Source organism: Perca fluviatilis, chromosome 8 (assembly GCF_010015445.1).
Source record: "Perca fluviatilis chromosome 8, GENO_Pfluv_1.0, whole genome shotgun sequence".
Classification (NCBI taxonomy): Eukaryota; Metazoa; Chordata; class Actinopteri; order Perciformes; family Percidae; genus Perca; species Perca fluviatilis.
Genome location: NC_053119.1, coordinates 40,681,772 through 40,703,345, shown reverse-complemented (window position 1 = coordinate 40,703,345; position 21,574 = coordinate 40,681,772). Strand labels below are relative to the sequence as shown.

The following is a 21,574-nucleotide window of genomic DNA, read 5'->3' as shown; positions in this document are numbered from 1 at the left end:
TAAAGCTGGTTTGAATTCAAATACAATATGATGCATTAGAGAAAAAAGAATGCCCTTAATATAATGCAAACGTTTCCAACAGTGAAATGAATAACAAAATTAAATTCAGGTGCAATTACAAATGTAGCCCTTAGAGGTCAGAATATGACCATTCCAAATGTAAAGCCCCCCTTGTGTGCTGTCAGTTGTATACAGCCAATGGTCCTGTTACAGGAATGTTTATCAATCAGGAAGCTTTGTTAAATTGGAAAATGACAGCTAGCTCATAATGTAATTTTGTATTTTCCAATCTTTTAGGGTACCATCACTTTACTTTACACTTTCCTAATGATACTTACATACTTTTTCTTAAGTAACATTTTCAATGCAGGACTTTTACTTGTAATAGAGTATTTTTTACAGTGTGGTATTAGTACTTTTACTTAGGTAAAGGATCAGAGTACTTCTTCCACCAATGCTTATAATGCACTTCAAGAAAAGTTTATGAAAAGGCTCCTGATATACAGTACATCCACAAAATGTACTGTACTGACTTTACCGTCCATCTTTTACAGGAAATAGGCAGTATGAGTGCCGAGCAGCCATTGTTGTGTCAATAGTTAACTCCCAACTTGTCACATCTGAGGCAGTTTTCCGGTCAGCCACAGAAGGCCCCTTTCAAAGACGACTTCCTGGTTTTAACCAGTGCTCGAATGGAATTGAGTACATTTACTCAGGTACTGTACTTAAGTACAAAATGGAAGTACTTGTACTTTACTTGAGTCTTTTCTTTTCATGCCACTTTCTACTTTCTATTCCGCTACATTTCAGAGGGAAATATTACTTTTTACTGCACTACATTCATCTGACAGCTTTAGTTAACTAGTTACTTTACACATTAAGATTCCTGCACAAAAGTAGTTTTAGTCATGCAACAGAAAACTCTGATTGGACAGATAGTCTAGCTAGCTGTCTGGATTTACCCTGCAGAGATCTGAGGAGCAGTTAACCATAGTCCTCACAAATCCACCGGAGGTTAGAACGCCAACACAGAGACAGAGTTAGGTATGAAAATTCGAGGGGAAAAAAAGGACATACGGCGGAATTTCCTGCGGGAACAGGGTAATCCCAGAAGTGGAAGGTCGTGGATGTAGACTATATCATATCATATCACTACCTTAATTCTAAGTGGAGGTGATGTGATGTATTAAACATTTAAGTTTAGTATTTTGGCAACTTAGTTGCGCCATAGTACCTGAAAGCTAAGAATGCTGGGATACCTGTTGTACATGTTGTTGAAAAGTAAAGCCGCCTTCTGCTATATGCTAATCTGTCTCACGTGCATTATTTATAAGAAGTCATCACAATCCATGACCCCCCCCCCCTGCGTTTCCATGTTGAGAAACGTTGAGAAAATAGTTTTTTACAGATTTTACAGAGGGGAAAAATTGGTTTGAAACAGCAGCTCCTTGCATCTCACAACTCTCTTGCCATGGCAACAATTACTGGCATTCCGACATGTTCAATAAGCAGTAGAAGTAGACAGTTGTACCCATATACTATAAACATGTCCCTTCAAGGCCCATTTCTTGTGTAACGGCATTCTGGGAACTGTAGTAAAACTAAAAACTAAGCTAAATGAAAGGATTTACACACGGGCTGTTAAGAAAAACAGGATACCTCACATTCAATCCCCTAAATAACCCTTGGAGTGTGTTGAACATTTCTGACCGGTGTAAGAGCGGGAAATTATTGAAGGGTGGGCTCTTCCGAAGATTTAACTGTAACATCATGTCCCATTAATATACAGCTAAATGGTATAATACATGCTGTGTGTCTATAGGCCAGCAATTATCCCAGGATTAAGATGTTTCTGGGTCACAGAAGGGAAGTTAATGAAAATAGAGTCATCTAGCACATTTTATTCCACCATTTGTTTACAGTAGCTTTGTAAATGCAGTTTGTTTGTATGTTCATTTGTAGAAGTCTTCATACATCAGCTCTTGGCATTCTGAAGAGTGGGTAACACCTCACATGATTGGAATATTAAACAAATATTGTTAAATATGAACAAATGAATAAATAAGCCCCATCCAGTGGATCCACAGTGGGACTACAGAGTCCTTTTTCGGGTCTGAGTGGCTTGCGTCTCCAGTCGCAGTCAGCCAGACCTCCTCCAGCAGAAACACAATGTGGGGAACCGACAGTAGCATAGACCAAGAGGCGCCTTTAGAATCACACACTCACATCACACATGCACAGAGACACACACACACACACACACACACACACACACACACACACTCTCACACTCAAGACTCTCACGAGAAAATGACTAATCATGATCACATGAAAAAATCTGGCAGATCTAAAAAGAAAGAACCCCAGAGAGAGGTTAGGTGCGTAATTTACAATATGTCATGTCGCCTCTCTGTAGCTGTAAACATCAGCAAAGTAAAGGGAGGACTGCCAGTCGCGCACACACACACACACACACACACACACACACACACACACACACACACAAACACACACACACACACACACACACACACACACACACACACACACACACACAAACAGGGAACATGGAGATCTAGACTGTAAACATTTCAATACACACACACACACACATAGCACTGTCCTAGTCAGCCCTCTACAGTGACCTTTCACGCTGTCACACGCAAGCACACACACACACACACACACACACACACACACACACACACACACACACACACAGACACACACATATTAGGCTTCAGCAAAAGCTATGTTGTCACAGTTCCAAGCTCAGACACACACACACACACACACAGACACACATAGTGTACATACCCATACCGGTTGAAGCCTGACACTGGAGCATCCCAAACACACACACGTTACACAGTAGGAGCGTAAACTACACTGCTCTCTCCCAATCAGAACTGAGCATGCTCAGACTGTTCCTCTCCACCCCCAGTCCATCTTTAGATCTCCCCCATCTCTATTCTGTACATAGACAAGCTGACATCCCAGTTTGTTTGTTCTGTGTTCCACCATCTCTCCCTCCCTCCCTCCCTCCCCTCCCTCCCTCCCCGCCCGCCCTGGTGTGCACAAACCAGATCTAAGAAGCATTTTGGGGACTTTCGGATTTGAGTCATATTGGCGAGGAAGGGCACAGAACTGAACTGCTATGAGTGGACGTCACCGAGTTGGAGTCCTGTTGTGAGATGAGAGGCCCCCACCAAATAATTTCAAAGGTCTGATCTCAAAGCAAGCTTCTGCAGCTTAACAATCGTCAATCGCTTGGTTTCCTCCTCCTCCTCTTTCTCATGCTCGCCGTCTTCCTTCTTTCTTGCTCGTGTGGTTTCCTTCATCTTCCCTCCTGTCCCCTCCCTGCTCTGCTTCCTCTCTTCTCCCCCAGTTAAGGCCATGGGGGGGCTGGACACTAAAGACTGACAGGCTTGGATCCAGATACAAGATGGAAGGCTAGCTGCTGGAGGCCTGCAAGAATCCTGAGCATGTCAGGGAGGCCGATGAAGCCCTTTAAGGGGACTGTTAGCCTGGAGAAATGGGAGGGTGACAGAAGGAAGGGCAGGCGGGGGGTTGGGGGGTAAGCAGTTTCTTCAGCAGATGTAATAATGTGTGCCCTTTAATGTGTACGATGGTTTGGACAGTCACGATTTCTGGGTTCAGCTCACAAGGAATAATTATCTTGGTTAGGGATCATGGATTCTGTCAGGATAAGTATGTGTTGATCGCTTTGATTGTTTCATCCGATTTGGTTGTGTCTGTGTCCAGATATCCATGGCAGGACCACGGGATGTCCTGGAGACAGAGAGGAGGAGGGATGGGGCACAGACAGACAGACAGAGAGACAGAGAGAGAGTTGGAAAATGATGCGTGATTTGTAGTTATATATGGTTTTTCAAGCAGCATATTAATAGATGGACAATAGCTTTAGTGGCTTAGATGACAATAATTTGTGTAATTTTACAGATACACATTGTATAGAGCTCGACAGTGTGGTTCCAGTTCAACATACTTCTTTTATTTTACCCTAAACCTAAGTAGTTTTGGTGCCTAAACCTAACCAAACTGCGACCCTTTCACAATCGGTAACCGTATGTTTAAAACTGTTACATTTAGATATGAGGGCATGTTCATCACGGTGCTGCCACCGGTAGGGGGCGCTAATTTAGGAAACGTGTCGTATCAGAGGGTAGGAACAGATGACCTATGTGGTGGTATGGGTTGGAGGACTTGTTGGCACAAACATATCTTGCAATAATTAGCATTCAGACAGTAGTGTGTGTGTGTGCTGTGTGTCGCACCTTGAACAGTATTCAGAGTGGGCCTGGTGGTCAGTCAGTCAGTCAGATGGGTGTTCGGGGCAAGACCGATTGATCTCAAACCATGAGTCTATACAGCTGCGGATACACATAGAAACAAAGGGACAAGTTATTTAGTCAAACAACAAGTCTATACAATACAGCTGCAAATACGGAGAACACTTGGAAAAAGAGAGAGATCAAAAGAGAATTGAAAAATGGACTCAGTACTACGAATTGTTGCTAAAGTAACACAAGGTTTAAGGTTCTTTATTGGTCATGTGCAACAAAGTACTGTAATAATTGATGACTGGGTCACCAAAGGATGGACATCAGTCCTGGGGATGTCACAAGGCTTTTTAGAGCAATTAACACCAATAAGGCGACAGGCCCCGATGGCGTCTCAGCTTTCCCTTTTATGAAGACGTGTGCAGATGAACTCACACCAGCCTGGGTCTCCAAAGTCTTCCAAAGGCAAGTTGGTTCACATACAGTTCCATCAGTGGTGGAAGAAGTATTCACATCCTTTACTTAAGTAAAAGTCCTGCATTGAAAATGTGACTTAAGTTAAAGTATGTAAGGACCATCAGGAAAATGTACTTGAAGTATTAAAAGTAGAAGAAAAATCCTCACATTTTAGTTTTGTCAACTAAGTGTTTGATCGGCTAACCATTGCAGCTTCCCACGATCTCTACAAAGCTAACGTTAGCTTACATTAGCTGCTAACATTTTACAGGGACAGGAAATTGTCTCTGTGAAGTTCGCCGACGTTTAGTATCTAAATGTATCCATGGAAAAAAAAAAATTTTCAGCAGATATCTTAGTTATAACAGGATAGAGCTAGCACAGCAGTATGGTGTTTAAATGTGTGGTAATTATTCAGTTTGGGAAATCAAACGATCTCTTCAAAGCTAACGAAGCACTCAATGCAGCCTGCTCTCATATATTTATGGTAATTATCCCAAGCCATCACAGTTAATTTGACAGTGATACATCGATGTTTAGAAATGCTACACGCAGCACCTTTATTGTTGAGCGATATAATATGAATAACCTCTAAATCAAACGCAACAACTACTGTCCATCTTTAAGGAATGTCTTTTATTGGAGTGCAGTAAGTGGATTTAATTAGAAGAAGTGCAAAGTTCTATAACGGGCAGTGGTTCAAATATGCGTGTGTGTGTGTGTGTGTGTGTGTGTGTGTGTGTGTGTGTGTGTGTGTGTGTGCGTGTGGTGTGTGTCACCTTTTGTGGTAGATGCAGAGGCAAGGCAGTCTGGCTATGGTGTCCCCTTGCTGCAGTTCCTCTAGACAGATCACACACTCACCGGCATCCCTCGCCAACACATCATCTAAAGTGGCAGGCGCGCACACACACACACACACACACACACACACACACACACACACACACACACAACACAAAAAAAAAAAAAAAAAAAAAAAAAAAAAAAAAAAAAAAAAAACGCATACACAAAAAAAAAAACAACAAAGCATAACACATTTTAGTATGCACCAAAGAAAGCGACAATTTCAGACTCCGGGCAGCATATCAAACAAAGCAGAGAGCAGGTTGTTGCATTACATTACACACAGTACATATAGTGGTTAGTTTCTGCATGCACCAGTGAAAATGCACAAGCTGGAGTTTCAACTGTAGAAAATAGCGTCAATCATCATATGGAAATTCACCACTGAATGTTTTTATTTCCACCCATTTACTTACTGTAATGAAGGCAGGCTCTTAAAGAGTATTGGATGGTCTATATAAAAGATGTATACATCTCAAATGTAGTTTATAAAGTAAAATTTTTTACAAGAGAGATATTCAGTCAGATGAAGTCAAGGCTGAGCTGGGAAGGAAGAAAAACTAAATGAATGAAGCAATATGGCAAATACAGATTCAACAGCACCTCGTGGATCCTGCATACTTGGAAAGACTACGGCCGTTTCCTGATAGGAAAGGACTTTTACATTCTGTTCGTCTTCAGACCAAAACCAGCATGACTGGAGACCTGCGACCAAAGATTTGTCTTCTTTGTGAAGCAAAAGACTAACGAGGGATAATGGTACCCCATTTCTATGACAAAAGAATGGACTGTACACAGGAACACACAGGAACATGAGACGGGACAGTTTAGGAAAAGATGGTGGGTGGGGTTACAAAATGTACGTGTCAGTGACACGCGGGACAAGAATGGGACACTGCGGCCTCTTGGGTGAAAGTCCTGTGTTGTTTGACCCATCCCGCCCCCCCCAACCAACCTCCTTATGCGGAATTTCAGTCTTTCATTCTACTCTATACCGTTGTTAATAATAATAATAATAATAATAATAATAATAATAATAATTTATACTTTATTAATCCCACAAGGGAAATTACAATGTTTTCACTCTGTTGTAAGAATACACATTACACACAGGCCTGAATTACACACACATAATCAGTACCTATACATGCTCTAATGGAGAGATGTCAGAGTGAGGGGGCTGCAGCTGTCGATGGACAGGCACCCCGAGCAGTTGGGGGTTCGGAGCCTTGCTCAAGAGCACCTTGGCAGTGCCCAGGAGATGAACTGGCACATCTCCAGCTACCAGTCCACCTCCAAGAGCACACGTACACTGTAAACCTTTGATGTAAATTTACAGCTAAAATCTCACAGCATCTTACCGTTTTAATGTCATACAGGATCATACTGTAAATGGCAATGCATTCAGGGAGAAAATAATAATATCACAGCACTATCTGCGAATGTTACAGATTATAGGTATTAACTGTTAATACCAATGCATCTTGGGAAAATAAAGGAAAAGGCGGAAAGGACATAGCAGCCAGTATATAACTGTAAATTCAAATAATACAGTAAGAAACTGTATGTCTATTTACAGTAAAATACCTTACTGTAAATAAAGAGTAGTTTAATGGCGAAGCTGCTGCCAGTTTATTACTGTAAATGTACGGTGAAAAGTTTTACAGTGTATAATTTACCACATGGGGTGTGATGTTACAGTATCACACATTGTGAATAAATGAACTATATGCAACAAATAAAGCTTTGAAATATAGCAGAATAGCAGAAAACAGTATGGCATGTTATTTCACAACACCTGATTTCACATCTGTCAGTGTGGAGCACAGCTACAAAGACTCTGCTGCCTGGATGCTGCTCCACCTTGAGATTGGCTGGTTGGTAAATCAAAAACAGAAAGCCCAGCTTCTAATCCACAGTGAGTCAATTACTGCAAGAGACGAGCTGGTTGCAGCCTGCTGCTCATTCTTTTGCTTGTCATCTTTTGGTGAACCGTGTGCTGAACATTAGTCTTTGCAACGCATTCTCATGAACAGGTTCGTATGATATTATATGAAAATGTATGCACACCAAAACATATGATATCCTACGAAATTAGGAGACCGCCAGCTGGTCACGTGACGCTGGATGGCAATGTAGTGAATACAGCAAAAAAAAAAAAAAAACGTGGAATGCTTAGGAATTACAGTGCCAAACTTTTCGTGGCTTTCTGAACGAATGGTTCATGAACAGGCTGTTCTTCTCTTTGTCTGTTCACACGGGGTATGTATCAATTCAATTCAAAATATTTCATTAATTTCAATTCAATTTGATTTACAGTGTCAAATGGTGTTGCACGATATTGACAAAATGTGATATTGCGATATTGATTATGAATATTGAGTTATTATTAATTTCGATATTGTATATGTTGGTTTTAAAATGCGAAAAATAGGTTTGTTGTATTGCCTCTTGCGCAGTTTACCACCATTCAATACGTTTTGCATAGTGCATTAGCTTGTGCAACATCTGTTGGCTTAAAGCCAAAGTATTTCCAAGCTACCGAGGAGGCGTTACTTTTGGCCACTAAAGTTTCCTCTTCAGTCTCTGTTATTTCATCTTCTCCCTGAGCAACACTCATTTTCTTACTTTTGTGTTCTTTCTTTCGCTCCACTGACTCCCTTCGCTCTCTCTTTAGGTCCTTTCTCTTCTCTCGCTTCTCTGATCCGTCCCATTTTGTTGTCTCTATCTGTTTCTTCACTTTGAGGACCCTATCTTGTACTCAGCGCAGTTGCCTTTGTACACCGACGCATGTATCATTCCTATTTTGCACCCGACGCACAGCGGACTTTTCCCTCCACAGACGCACGTCGGGAAATTAGGTAATGTATTTGCGCTCCCGGGGGCGGTTCAGCGAAAAGAGGAGGCGTGTTCCAGCGCAAACGTTACTTGGTGCTATTCTGCAGTTTCAGAAAACAATTCCGCCACTGACCAGGAAAAACCTGGTCTAAAGTCAGTAGCGCGTTATTCAGATGCTATTTTAGGGGCGCATGCTTGGCCATAATGTAGCGTGTGCACAATGCGGATACACTTCTCTCATCTACAGCAGTTCCCATTTTTGAAAACCATACATAATTACAAAGGAAAATATTACTGAAAATGCGCTTCAGGTGTTTGGATAGATCAGGAGGCATTTTACAATACAGTCCTCAAAAAGTCCCAGCATTCTTTGTGGCTTGTTGTGTTTTACACATTTCCATGAGTCATGGATGTGTTGATGACATAAATGAGGAAATATTAGAGGACTTAAGGAGACGTGATGTTGAACTACGGTGGGATTGGACACTCCGGAGGGATCTGGTCCGGGAGTAATGCGCGATGCGCTCCTGATGGAGCGGGTGGACGGAGATGGAGTGGGGGGGGGAGGAGGAAGGGGCACAACAGGTGCAGGTGGTGCGTTTGGAGGCCCACGCTCCATGGCTGCAGCAATCCTCTCCAGACTTGAGGAGATGCGCCCGAGAGGCCGCAGCAACATCACCACCCGGACAAGACGGCCATTTATTACTTTGCCGCATCGACAGCTCCCGCTGGCGTGCGCCAGGCAAATCTGCCGTCATAATAGCAATCCGCCATGGAACAAGGGCCCTGCTCTTAAAGGGAATGTGAGATGACGCTCTGATTGGTTTATTGCACGTTAAGCCCAAACCACACCTAGCTACTTCAGACCAACCCATTTTAGATTTGCGTCGGGCGCAAGACTCATTTATCCCGCCGGTAAAATAGCAACAGCGCCCGAGATCCGCCCACAAAGATACTTGCGTTTTGCGTTTCATACTTGCGTTTCAGATCGTTAAGATAGGGCCCACACTGTCACTCTGTCGAAATATGCACGTGGTACGCTCCATAGGGTTTGTCACGTAGTGGCCCCGTGCGCTGACGTGCACTAGCGTGCAAGTGGCACGGCAACTGGCCAATGAAACATGATCATTACAGCGTTTCAAGCTCTAAATCAAACACAACTAACGCAGTGCTCCACAAAATAAACAAAATATTGCATACTTATCGCGACACTTTCAATATAATATTGCACAACGTGATATCGCGATACCAATATTGAGTCAATATATCATGCACCCCTAGTGTCAAATCGTAACCGAATTTCATACCATTTCCCCAGCAATGGGGGCAAGCGTGTTATTTGAGGCAAACTGCTTTGAAAACATAAAACACAGCAATTCATTCACACAAATAAAACAATATGTAACTTAAATAAAAAATATGAGAGTGTAAAGCGTTAAGAAAACAAAAAAGTGGATGGCACTTGCCAACTCAGTGCTGACCAACAGACAGAGCACAGAGGCACCTTTCATCAGTCCGACAACTTCACTTGATTACATTATTAAAAGTGTAATACCACAGAGCCGACACACACGACCTGTTTCACAGCCTGATGTTGCCAATATGCAAACTCTCTGCTTCTGTAGGAATTTCTGAATTTTACAGTTTAAAAAACAGTTTGGTTTGGAGCACAACTAGGAGGCCAACATTTATTGTGAACCTAAATTGATATGTGGGCTGGATCAAAGTTTGCAAGGGGCCGGATTTGGCCTGCGGGCCTTGAGTTTGACACATGTGATATAGAGGCTGTTAACAAGCCTTATGGCTTCTGGAATAAAACCAAACTGCCTTCTCTTTGATTTACATGAAGCTAATCGCAAACACACTCTTTACTCATTGTACGCACAAAATACTGCATAATGTGTTGTTGTAAACTGGTATTGCTAACCTGGCTAGAGTCAGTTATGGTTTTGCAACTTGTTACTGGATCGCGGTTGACCCGGGTGTCGGGGTCTTCATTCCCAGTTCCGAGCTCGGACTTCGGAGGTAAATGGAACGCAGCGTAAATAATGCCAAAATCAAAGTATTCAAAGAACCGACTTCACAAGTTTTATGAGGTACCTTTAAGTCACAAGAAGCACAGTGCTTTAAGCTAAATGCTAGCGCCAGCATGCTAACATGCTGATGTTTAGCAGGTGTAATGTTCACCGGCTTAGTTTAGCATGTTAGTTTGCTAACATTTACTCATGAAATAGTAATACTAAGCACTAAGTAAAGTGACAGAATTCAAGTACAGCACTCGAATGAATGCAAACACATCTACAAAGGTTCAATCACTGTTGCACTACTACGCCAACCACATAAGTGTAACATTTACTCATGTGGAAATGTCACACATTATTGCCTTGATACTAAAGAAAAAAAATTCAGTTGAGAGGATGTGCCAGAATGATAGTGGACAATTTTCTGTCAAATGAAATATGAATGCAAAAGAAACTGCAGTTACAGAGAAATGTTCATTGAATAAGAATCTTTGATACAGATGGACAGACAGACAGACAGACAGACAGACAGACAGACAGACGGATGGATGGATGGATGGATGGATGGATGGGCTGTGAGACGGCATAAGACACAGAAGAATATGCTCTGACTGCAAATCAGCTTAGTTCCTCAACAAACTCCCATAACCCCACTCTCCTCCTCCTCCCTCTCTCTATCTCTCTCCTCTTCTGACCCCCTATCCCTTCTTCCATTGTTCACATTGGCACGTCTCTCCATCCTCTTTCAACCCCTTAAAAAACACCCAGCATCTCTCCGACAGAGTGCTACGGATTAACTCACAGGAATCTACATGCACTGTCTGATAACAATACAGCAGCTCTACACCTCCTCTTCCCCAAATTTCCTGAGCATATAAATCCAAGCAGAAAACACTCTGAGATTAATCAACTTCCCAAAAGTCTGCATTTGACTGTGAGTGCAGAGTGTATTAAATCCAAAGGCAACATCTAACCCAAGCTCTTATAATCAAGTGAAGAGTGTTGTTCAATCTTGTTTCCCTCACCTGTGAAATGTTTTTAAAAAATGAGGTCATCCCGAGTTAGATCCTGAACTCATCATAGCCCTGCCTCAGCCGAAACTCTCCATATCGCCCGTCCAAAATGCAGCAGCGAGGCTATTAACTGGAGCATATCACCTCCTCTCCGCTGGACTCCCAGCGAATTTTAGCTGATTATAATATTTTATACATTAAGCCTTTCTATTCTCTTAAAGCTTGCTTTTAACCCCTTGTGTGCCTGCATCTGACCCAATATCCAGTTTCCTGGAGCTGAAACTAGGTTATTGCAGTAGCCTACAACATACTGTACTACACTAAAGAACTCGTCGTCGTCTTTTGTGCAGTACTAATTTTGAGGACAGGACAGGAGGTCATTAGGTTTTATCCTCTGGGAACCATAAAAAACAAGCCAAGTTGTGGCAATGTTGGATGGACAAATGAACAGATAGATGGACTGACATTTACATCCTCTGGCAATGTTCACACTTGACTTGTCTTTTTTGAAGCTGCCAGCGTCTGGTTTACACATTAGAATCCTATGGAGTAAACCGTGTTTTCAAAAAAGAAACCTGAGCGCATTTTTTTTACGCCACTGCCGACGTTTTTTTCTGCAGCTCAGTCTGTCTTTTGAAAGTTGAAAAAATGTCTACTTTTCTGAAAAAAACGCACCTACGTCAAGCGCTTTTTTGACAGTTGACCAATGGAAAGCAGAGTAGTGAGACATGTCTTTTCCATAACAAGAAAACACGGAGAAGGTGCCCATAGATAGACTTGTGCTAGTGTCGGAGGACGGCAATTTTATCTAACGTTAGCATTAGCACCGCTCCTCCCTCTGTTCATTCTCTAGATCGCTTAGTTTTATCTAGCGCAGCTCCACATGCTACTTTTGGATAGCCTGCTGTAGCAGTAGCTGTGATAGCAACAAAAGACACTATTGGCTGTATTTTGGAACCAAAACGCTGCCAGGTTTTTTAACCTTCGAAAGCGCCTTAGTCAATAGTCTTTTTCTTGTCAAAAAAGACGCCATGTGTGATCATGGCCTTAGGCTGCTAGCACACAATGAATACATACAAACAGACTGAACACTGAATATTTTATATAAATAAACACTATGCATAGGAGTTGCTACATAACTAGATGGCTCACACAGGTACACTGTCTCCGCTGCCAACAGGTGAGTAATGGGAGTTTTATTATAAAGAGGTGTTTTATAAATTGCACTGTCCAATACAGTAGCATATTAATAAATGAATGAATAAGAATATCACGAACGCATGCATGTAAGAATTGAGAATATGATTGAATTTGAAGAAATGGTAATTTTGTCAAAAGTAATGTCAGGGTTTCTGCAGGTTTCACCAAGTCAAACTTAAGACTTTTTAAAGATCTTTTTAAGACCATTATAAATGATATTTAAGACCTATATCACAACATCAAATCATCATCAGATTTTTCAAGCCACGTATCAGTAAACTTGCACTTCCCCATAACTCAGGAATAAAATCCAATTTATGTCTGTGGTACAACCCAAAAGAGACTCACACCAATAACCCGAAAGCTGATTGGCTGCAATATAAGTTCCATGTTGGTCTCCTTGGTAGTCGTAATACAGCGAAATTATATTTGGACTAGCGAAAGAACGGAATCCTAAAAAAAACGCTAAAGCGCTGCGGGAGCATTTCAATGAGCATTAGAGGTAGTGTTACATGGACGTAGGGAAGTTAAGGCCTGTTAGAACTAGTTAAGACCTAGAAAACACTATAATTCAGCAAATTTAAGAATGTTTAAGGCCTTAAATTTTGATTTTCAAATTTTAGTCGTTTTTTTAAGACCGTGCGGAACCCTGAATGTGCAAAGCTCTGCATGTGTGCTTTCAGGTGGTGCAGACTTTGCCGGGTCTCTCAATCATCGGCTCCCTCCTCACCTGCCCCTGTTTCCCTCTTGACTTTCAGCTGTCTCTCCCGGTTGCTGGCTCGCCAACAGACACTTGGCATCCAACACCTCCGCATCAGTTATGAGTTAAAGGAGTCGCTCTTTGCCTCTCTGATTCGCAGCTGTCAGTTCTTCTTTCTTGTCTCTCTTTCTGTGTCCTCTGATGACCTGAGCTGCGAGAGGCAAAGTACATTCATCTTTCTCACTCTCTCTCCCACACATGCTCCTGCTTCCTGGGTCTCCATACAGTACCACCCTTCTGACTTTTATGTGTGTATGTGCCCCCCTCTCTGTGCAAGGGGCTATATTTAGTAGGAGGACATTAAAATATCATCATGCAAAGTCAAAGCCCAGAAAAGATCCAGTGGTCAGCTCATATGGGCTCATGGAGTATACCTAGTGCAGACAAGTAGTTAAACGTGTGTTTTTAGTTGATTTTATACATTTAGCGTCACATTGGTGTCATTATTTCACCAAGTTGTTATTGGTGTGCAGTGAAAATGTCGGGAGAGTCTATAAGCGTGTCCAACCTTGGTAAATGTGCTGTTTTTAGTGTTTGACCACACCTGAAAGCAACATTATGTAGCTATTTTACCTTAAAACAACAGCTTCAAAGTCATTTTGATGCTACACTCACTTGACATGTCATCCAGGCTGGACTGCTGTAATTCCCTCTTCCTCTGCATTTCCCAGGCTGCCATTTCCCCTGGTTTCAACTAGTTCGAAAAGCAGCCGCTCTTTGGTTGTCAAGGACAGAGAAACGAGACCACATCACCCTTGTCCTTGAATGCTTTCACTGGCTCCCTGTTCATTTCAGGATACATTTCAAAACCCTCTACAAATCTCTCCTTGGTCTCACCACTACATATATATTTATATATCAGAACTTCTCACCCCTTACAGGACCAACAGACCCCTCAGATCAGCCCACTGTGGCATGTTGGCTGTCCCCAGTCATGGAGAAAAAAGGCCAGGGACAGGACTTTATCTGTAGCGGCTCCTCAACTCTGCAGTAGTTTTCCAGAGACCATGGCTGAGTATGTGGATGCTTTTAGATGCACCTAAAGACCCACTTTAATTCTCTGGCTTTTAAATGTGTTTAACCTGTTTTTATTTAAATTTTGTTTTATTTCCTTATATCTGTATATTGAGATTTTCATTCCATATGTTCAGACTTTCATTCTATATATTCAGTTTAATTGAATATATTCAAGTTTAATTTCATATATTCAGACTTTCATTCAATATATTTAGACTTTTATTCCATATATTCAGACTTTCATTCAATATATTCAAGTTTCATTTTATATATTCATACTTCACATATGTATATTTTCCTAAACGGTATATGCCATAATATATATATATATATATATATATATATATATATATATAGGCCTGAAATGTGTGTACTTTTAGAACACAAATCTGAACTTGTATGCACATTTTTTAACTTATATAAATATTGATACACATGTGAGCTGAATTTGAAGTCACAGAAAGAAAAAACACATGAGAGCTTGTAGAAAAAATCTTAACTTTTTTACTCATAGAAAATATTCACATACTTGTGTTACATATTTACCTTCATACACGTGTCCCTGGTTACCAGAAGCGGAGCGTACAGAGCAAACATTATTTAAAGTCTCCACTTTAACAAACCTCAGGTCCAAATGTTTTTCTGCACTTAGTTGCATCGGCTGAAACTGCCTTGTAGCGTGCGCATGCTGAGCAGAGCTCTGAGAGATATTTTACGGGATCTTGGGTTTTGGGAGCAACACAGTGCGCGCCGACTCTTGCTGGTCTGGTGTGCAGGATTCGGTGACGGCCGGGGCAGATGGGCTAACGTGCTCCGGCCTTGCACTACACACTGGATCACAGCTCTGCAAAGTACCCCATCGACCTGTGTTCCAATAAGATATATATATATATATACACGCACCTTAAAGATTATTAGGAACACCTGTAAGATTTCTCGTTAATGCTATTATCTAATCAACCAATCACATTGCAGCTGCTTCAATGCATTTAGGGGTGTGGTCCAGGTCTAGACAATCTCCTGAACTCCAAACTGAATGCCAGAATGGGAAAGAAAGGTGATCTAAGCTTGTTTGAGCGTGGCATGGTTGTTGGTGCCAGACGGGCTGGTCTGAGTATTTCCCAATCAGCTCAGTTACTGGGATTTTCACGCACAACCATATCTAGGGTTTACAAAGAATGGTCTGAAAAAGGAAAAACATCCAGTATGCTGCAGTCCTGGGGGGCGAAAATGCCTTGTTGATGCTAGAGGTCAGAGGAGAATGGGCCGACTGATTCCAGCTGATAGAAGATCAACTTTGACTCAAATAACCACTCGTTACAACCGAGGTATGCAGCAAAGCATTTGTGAAGCCACAACACGCACAACCTTGAGGTGGATGGGCTACACCAGCAGAAGACCCCCCCGGGTACTACTCATCTCCACTAACAATAGGAACATGAGGCTACAATTTGCACAAGCTCACCAAAATTGGACAGTTGAAGACTGTAAAAATGTTGCCTGGTCTCATGAGTCTCGATTTCTGCTGAGACATTCAGATGGTAGAGTCAGAATTTGGCGTAAACAGAACGAGAACATGGATCCATCATGCCTTGTTACCTCTGGGCAGGGTGCTGGTGGGGGTGTAATGGTGTGGGGAATGTTTTTTTGGCACACTTTAGGTCCCTTAGTACCAATTGGGCATCATTTAAATGCCACAGCCTACCTGAGCATTGTTTCTGACCATGTCCATCCCTTAGTAGGGTGTTCCTAATAATCCTTTAGGGGAGTGTGTATATATATATATATATATATATATATATATATATATATATATATATATTATATATATATAGGCCTATATGCCACCCGCTAAGTTCTGCCAAATCTCGGCAGGTGCTAATGTCATGCCCTGAGTGTAACTATACAATTTATGGGACTGCTGACACTCAAGACAGCTAACTTAGCCAGCTACCCCACTTCCATAGTTACCTTTTGACTGAAAATAACATTTTTAAGCATGTTGTAATGATGTAGCAAATGCATAAGCATGTGATAAATCAAATTAAACTCAAACAATGAAGTTCCTTATTCACTGTCTTGGATTAACCTTCTCATGCAAGTTTTACATCTTTGCAGCTAATACTTACATATTGAGAAAAAGTGTCTGACTGGATTCCTGCGTCTGTTGTACAGCAAACGTGTGATGACCTTGCTCAGAGATATGCTGATGTGCGGTAGTTACTGGGCCCAGGTGATTGACAATACCCCTGAGCATGCTGGGAAACAAGATAAGCTGCAGTTCGGCATGTTTTATGGCTCTCAAAAACCCCAGAAAGAGAGGGAGAGGGAGGGAAAAAAGACAGTGAGATAACACAGCGGGAACAGAGCCTGACAGACGGATGGACTCACAGAGGAGAGAGGGACGGAGGGAGAACGAGAGAGAGAAAGAGTAATTTGCTGGAAATAAAGAGTGACAGGACAGACAGAGCTGTAGAAAAAAAGAGAGGAATGATGGGAGTCTTTCTCCTTTTACCCTCTCTCCTCTCATCCGTTATCAGCCATCAGGGTACTCCATCACTCTGGATCCCATCTTCCCTGAGACAGTTTCACTCTCCTCTCTCTGTCTCTGTCACTCACTCTTCTTTCCCCTACAGTCTGAATCCAGCTGCAGGCTTCAAACTTACATTACTTTTTTTTCTGCAATGGTCTTTGGGTCTAGTTGAATGCTATTTGTGGAGATGTAAAATGACTTAGTCATTTATTAGAGGATTTAGTCAGGATTTAGTGTGTGGTTCCATCATCATTATCATGAGAAACACAGCAACACTGCATGCACACACACACACACACACACACACACACACACACACACACACACACACACACACACACACACACACAGACTTCTACAAGGTGACATTCAGACTCCATATCAGCGGAACACATTCTTGAGTCAAACAAGTGAATGTCAATTAAATGTCAAAAAGTTGCTAGGGGTAATAAACAGGGATGGCTGCTGTCAATCACGTGTCTCCAAGCAACTAGGAGTGGCAACCCAGGCCATAATTAAACAGCAGCCTACTCAGGGAAATAAACAGTAGAGTAGAAGGTGGACGGTGTGTCTGCAGCGGTATTACTGACTCCTTTTGCTCTTTATGTCCATTTTTATTCTGTTCCTAAATATACCTGGGTATCACTATGGACACAGAGTAACAATAAACATGAAGGATGTTAGAACGAGTCTTGGCTAGGTAAGCAACATCTCCCATCGCCCCGCCTGGTCTTATTGGTAGCATTTAACCCTTTGGATCTTATAGGCCGAATCGCTGTGACGTCACACTAACACAAAAATTCCAATGTCGACAAATGGCTGTTAAAGCTATAGTGTGTAGTTTCTGTCGCCCCCATTAGGAATTCTAAGTGATGAAAACCACACTGTTGGCGCGTCCACATGATACACATGAGCCTTCCAGCAGTTAATATTGATACTACCTGGGACACTTGGATGATTTTGGCATCTCATCATGCATTGGCTGGTTGACCAATGGGACAAATTCCCAAAAACTAATTGCTGGTATCATTCCCCCAAAACATGAAATACACCAAGGAGTAATAGATCAGTGGTCACGAAATCGAATCGGCCAACTGGTGGTTGAATAAGTGGGAGAAAGGAGAGAGGGACAGCATGGAGAGACAGTGAGGGATGAGCTAACATCGAGCAGCTCTGCCTCTACACAGACGATCAATAAAAATGAAAAAAAGACCCTGACATGGCTGGCTCCCACAGCAGACATTACGTGGAAACCCAGTGAGACCAAGCTGAGAATTGATCTTCAAGGTTATTGATGGTTAACTCTCTTTGTTTGATGACACACTAAACTACATTTCAATATTATGTTCCAAAATTATACCACAAGCATCTGAATTCAGCCTTTTGACAAGTAATATGTATTAAAAGCAGAAGGGTCAGCATATTTTTTTGGCACTCCATCTCATCTGATCCATTTGACAAATTATATTGAATAAAATGTTAAAGGTTAGAAAGATGCAAGTGCCATAAATTTGCATGCAATATGCAATGATTCGATTAGTTGCAGTCCTTGCGCTATTCGTTGGATCATTCTTCTGTTTGTCCATCTCATCTACCTGGCCTGAAAACTAGCAGTTTGAGTTTCTTGAGGTGGTATTCATCTGTGATGTCTGTCACTACTATACCAACAATCCAGTGATTGTATTTGTTCCTACAAATTGCTAATATAGACCTTATAGGATTATTCTTTCACTTGTATTAAAGAAATTGAGTTATCAACCTCTTCTCCAAGCTAGTCTTTTCCACTTGTCTCAGCCCCACAGCCTCCAAAGAGTAGATACATATTAAACAAATACACTATATTTCTGTAGCGTATTCCATTGGAAAATGTAATAAATAAGCGATAAAAACATGGACACAATAATCATCAGTACATGCTTACCTTTGGCAAACCATTGGTTCTGAAGTTAGACAACACATTTTAAACACCAAATCATGTCAACCAGATTCAAATAAATGACAATTTCTGTTAGCATACCCATAAGGTTTTGATAATGCTCCTACAGTAGCGACAGAGCGGGAGCTCTAGTTGTTAAGTGCTGATGAACAAATTATTGTTTTATTTGGTTAAAATGGCAAAGTGCTCAAATGTTATAAGAAAATTGGAGACATTACAAGTACTGGTGATATCCAATTTAAAATTATATTAAGAGCAACCCTTTGTAGGCAGGCTCAGGTTTGCCTTGACTGCTGGGGGACTTCCTTTGACACACTGAGCTCCTCTCTCTTTCCATCTGTGTGCATTCATGTCCCAGTGCTTGTTACTAACTTAGCTCAGGGGAGCTTATCCCCGGAGTCCTTATGTTTTCTCGCCTCGCAGATTTCCTTGGATTAGGGTGGAACCTAAATCATAGTTGCAGCTGCTGCCGTGGTCCTGCTCAACGCCCTGCTACGCCCTGCACTGCTACTACTATTATTTTAAGTCATAGTTCTATTATCTTTATTGTTACTATAATTGCCACTGTTCATCATACCAACTGTTATAGGTCTTATGAATCATATTTCTGTATATCTGTATCTGTGTCCCAACCGGCAGCGTCAGACGCCCACCCACCAAGAGTCAGTGTCTGTCCAAGGAGACTTTATTGATCCAGTGGTGAAATTCACAAGCTAGCTGCCAAGTCAAACTTCCGCTGTTATTTTGGTGAAAGTAACTCAAAAGTAATGCAAAAGTAGTGTAACGCATTACAATTCAGAGACAGTAATATTGTAATATAACTAATTACTCTCAAATGACAGTAACTAGTAATCTATAATGTATTATATTTTGGAAGTAACTTGCCCAACACTGCTAACAGCCTTAAGTTTATTTATCTTCACAAGTGTTATAGACTGCAGCAGCAGAGTTAAGAATTGATCAATATTATTAGTCGGGATTGAAACAAGACCACCTTTTCCGGAGCTCTCGATCCAGTTGTTTGGCCGGCACCACAGCTTGATTGACAACTTTCACACAAGTTCAAACAAACCAACCACACCAGAGTTCATTTGAACCATACCAAACATGTCACCCTAAGAATATGGTATTTATTGCCACCTCTGTCACTACTGGACTCACTGTACTGTACACTGTAGTGTTGGCTTCTTGCACAGTTTGACCTGTAGTTTTAAATAAATACAGACACAATGGCCTCAGATGGGAACAAGTAGCATCTTGTGACACTAAAGAGGTTACATGTTGCAGCAAGGGGCGATTGACATTATGGGTCTACGCAGCCTCAGTCGTGTTGGTATTTTTGGAGAGTGCGTGACTGAATATGCCAGGTTCTGTAAACTCCTATGCTTTTTTTAATGATTTTTCTCATTTCCCCTCATTCATATTCATCATGTTTTAGAAGGACTAGCTCGACAATACGCATCAGTCCATTGACCTACCCACCTTGTCATGAATATTTATCAGCCCAGCAGCAGTGTCAGGACACTTGGCACAACCTCTGGAAGACCAATAAATATGAAAAAAGTAAACTACCAAAGTAAAAACCAGGGCCGTTATCAGTTCATGATCTTATGTACCAGATTTGGCCTCCTGTCGTATAAAGACAAAGTAAAAAGAGAAAGAGATAAAGGTGTTCGTTACCATTGTAGGAGAGGCGAGGCTTGCTTAGACACATGATGAAGTGAACTTCCATTTCATTGGACGCCACGGACTTGGAGCAGACAGGACACTTGAATCCTAGGAAGAACAGCAGAGAACAAAACAAATCAAATACATACAAAGTACATAAGTAAATAAATAAGTATCAGCTTCACCATCATCGGTACTTGTAACCCAGTTGACAGCCTATCACATCATTACAAAGCATATTCCAAGGAAGGGGGTAAAGGGCATTTTCTTTCATGTTTCTTCATAAACGAAAGGTCAAAAAAATGTGTTTCAGATTTAAACGATGACACATTTATCTTCTGAAGTGTTGATTTAAACCTAGGAGGCCCTAATGAAAGACAGCAACCCGTAAGTTGTCCGCTGATGGGTCATTCATCATCAGGGCCCCTGGATCCCGTCTGATGACAAACCATGACAAACTAGGTGCAGATGAAGCCTGGACGAAACAGACCCCTTTGAGTCTCCAACAAAGACATGTTCATGTGGTGTTAGTGATGTTTTACATTTCTTCATTGTGACTTTAAAAACAGCTCCACCCTAACAGGCCCTGGCCCTAACAAATAACAAAATCCACTGTGAACCAAAACATTAAAGAAAAATACTCCAATGTGGATTGAGGCATTAAATCATTTTCTCATTATTCTGAGAAAACATTTGAACCAGTGATGATTCTAGCTGCTGCACTTCATACGACTACAAAGTTAAGTGAAGCAAGATCTTAAGATAGGCACAATGATTTGAGACACAGGCAATACAACATAGTAAAATGAAACAAGCCACTGTAACAGCAAACTACGTTTGAATGGAAACCATTGCCCTTGAATGTGGTGTGTGTGTCTGTGCTTTAAGACCTGTGTGTTTTGCATTTAGCTTTTTACAGCTACTTTTTTAGGTTGTACAGGGCATCCTACATGTCAATTTATACAGTAGTTATAGTTAAGCTTTC

At 41.5% G+C, this 21,574-nt stretch overlaps 1 protein-coding gene across 1 annotated transcript in view; it reads right to left on the bottom strand.

Moving 5' to 3' along the window:
* Positions 1–3,063: 3,063 nt before the first annotated feature.
* Positions 3,064–21,574, bottom strand: part of znrf1 (zinc and ring finger 1) — a 64,158-nt gene continuing 45,647 nt past the window's right edge. Inside the window, exons 2-5 of the mRNA XM_039809224.1 lie at positions 20,602–20,697; positions 5,540–5,645; positions 4,299–4,394; positions 3,064–3,792 (exon numbers count right to left, since the gene is read on the bottom strand). Of these exons, the coding sequence (XP_039665158.1) occupies positions 4,337–4,394; positions 5,540–5,645; positions 20,602–20,697 (260 nt within the window). The 3' untranslated portion in view covers positions 3,064–3,792; positions 4,299–4,336. The remainder of the gene's footprint in view (positions 3,793–4,298; positions 4,395–5,539; positions 5,646–20,601; positions 20,698–21,574) is intronic.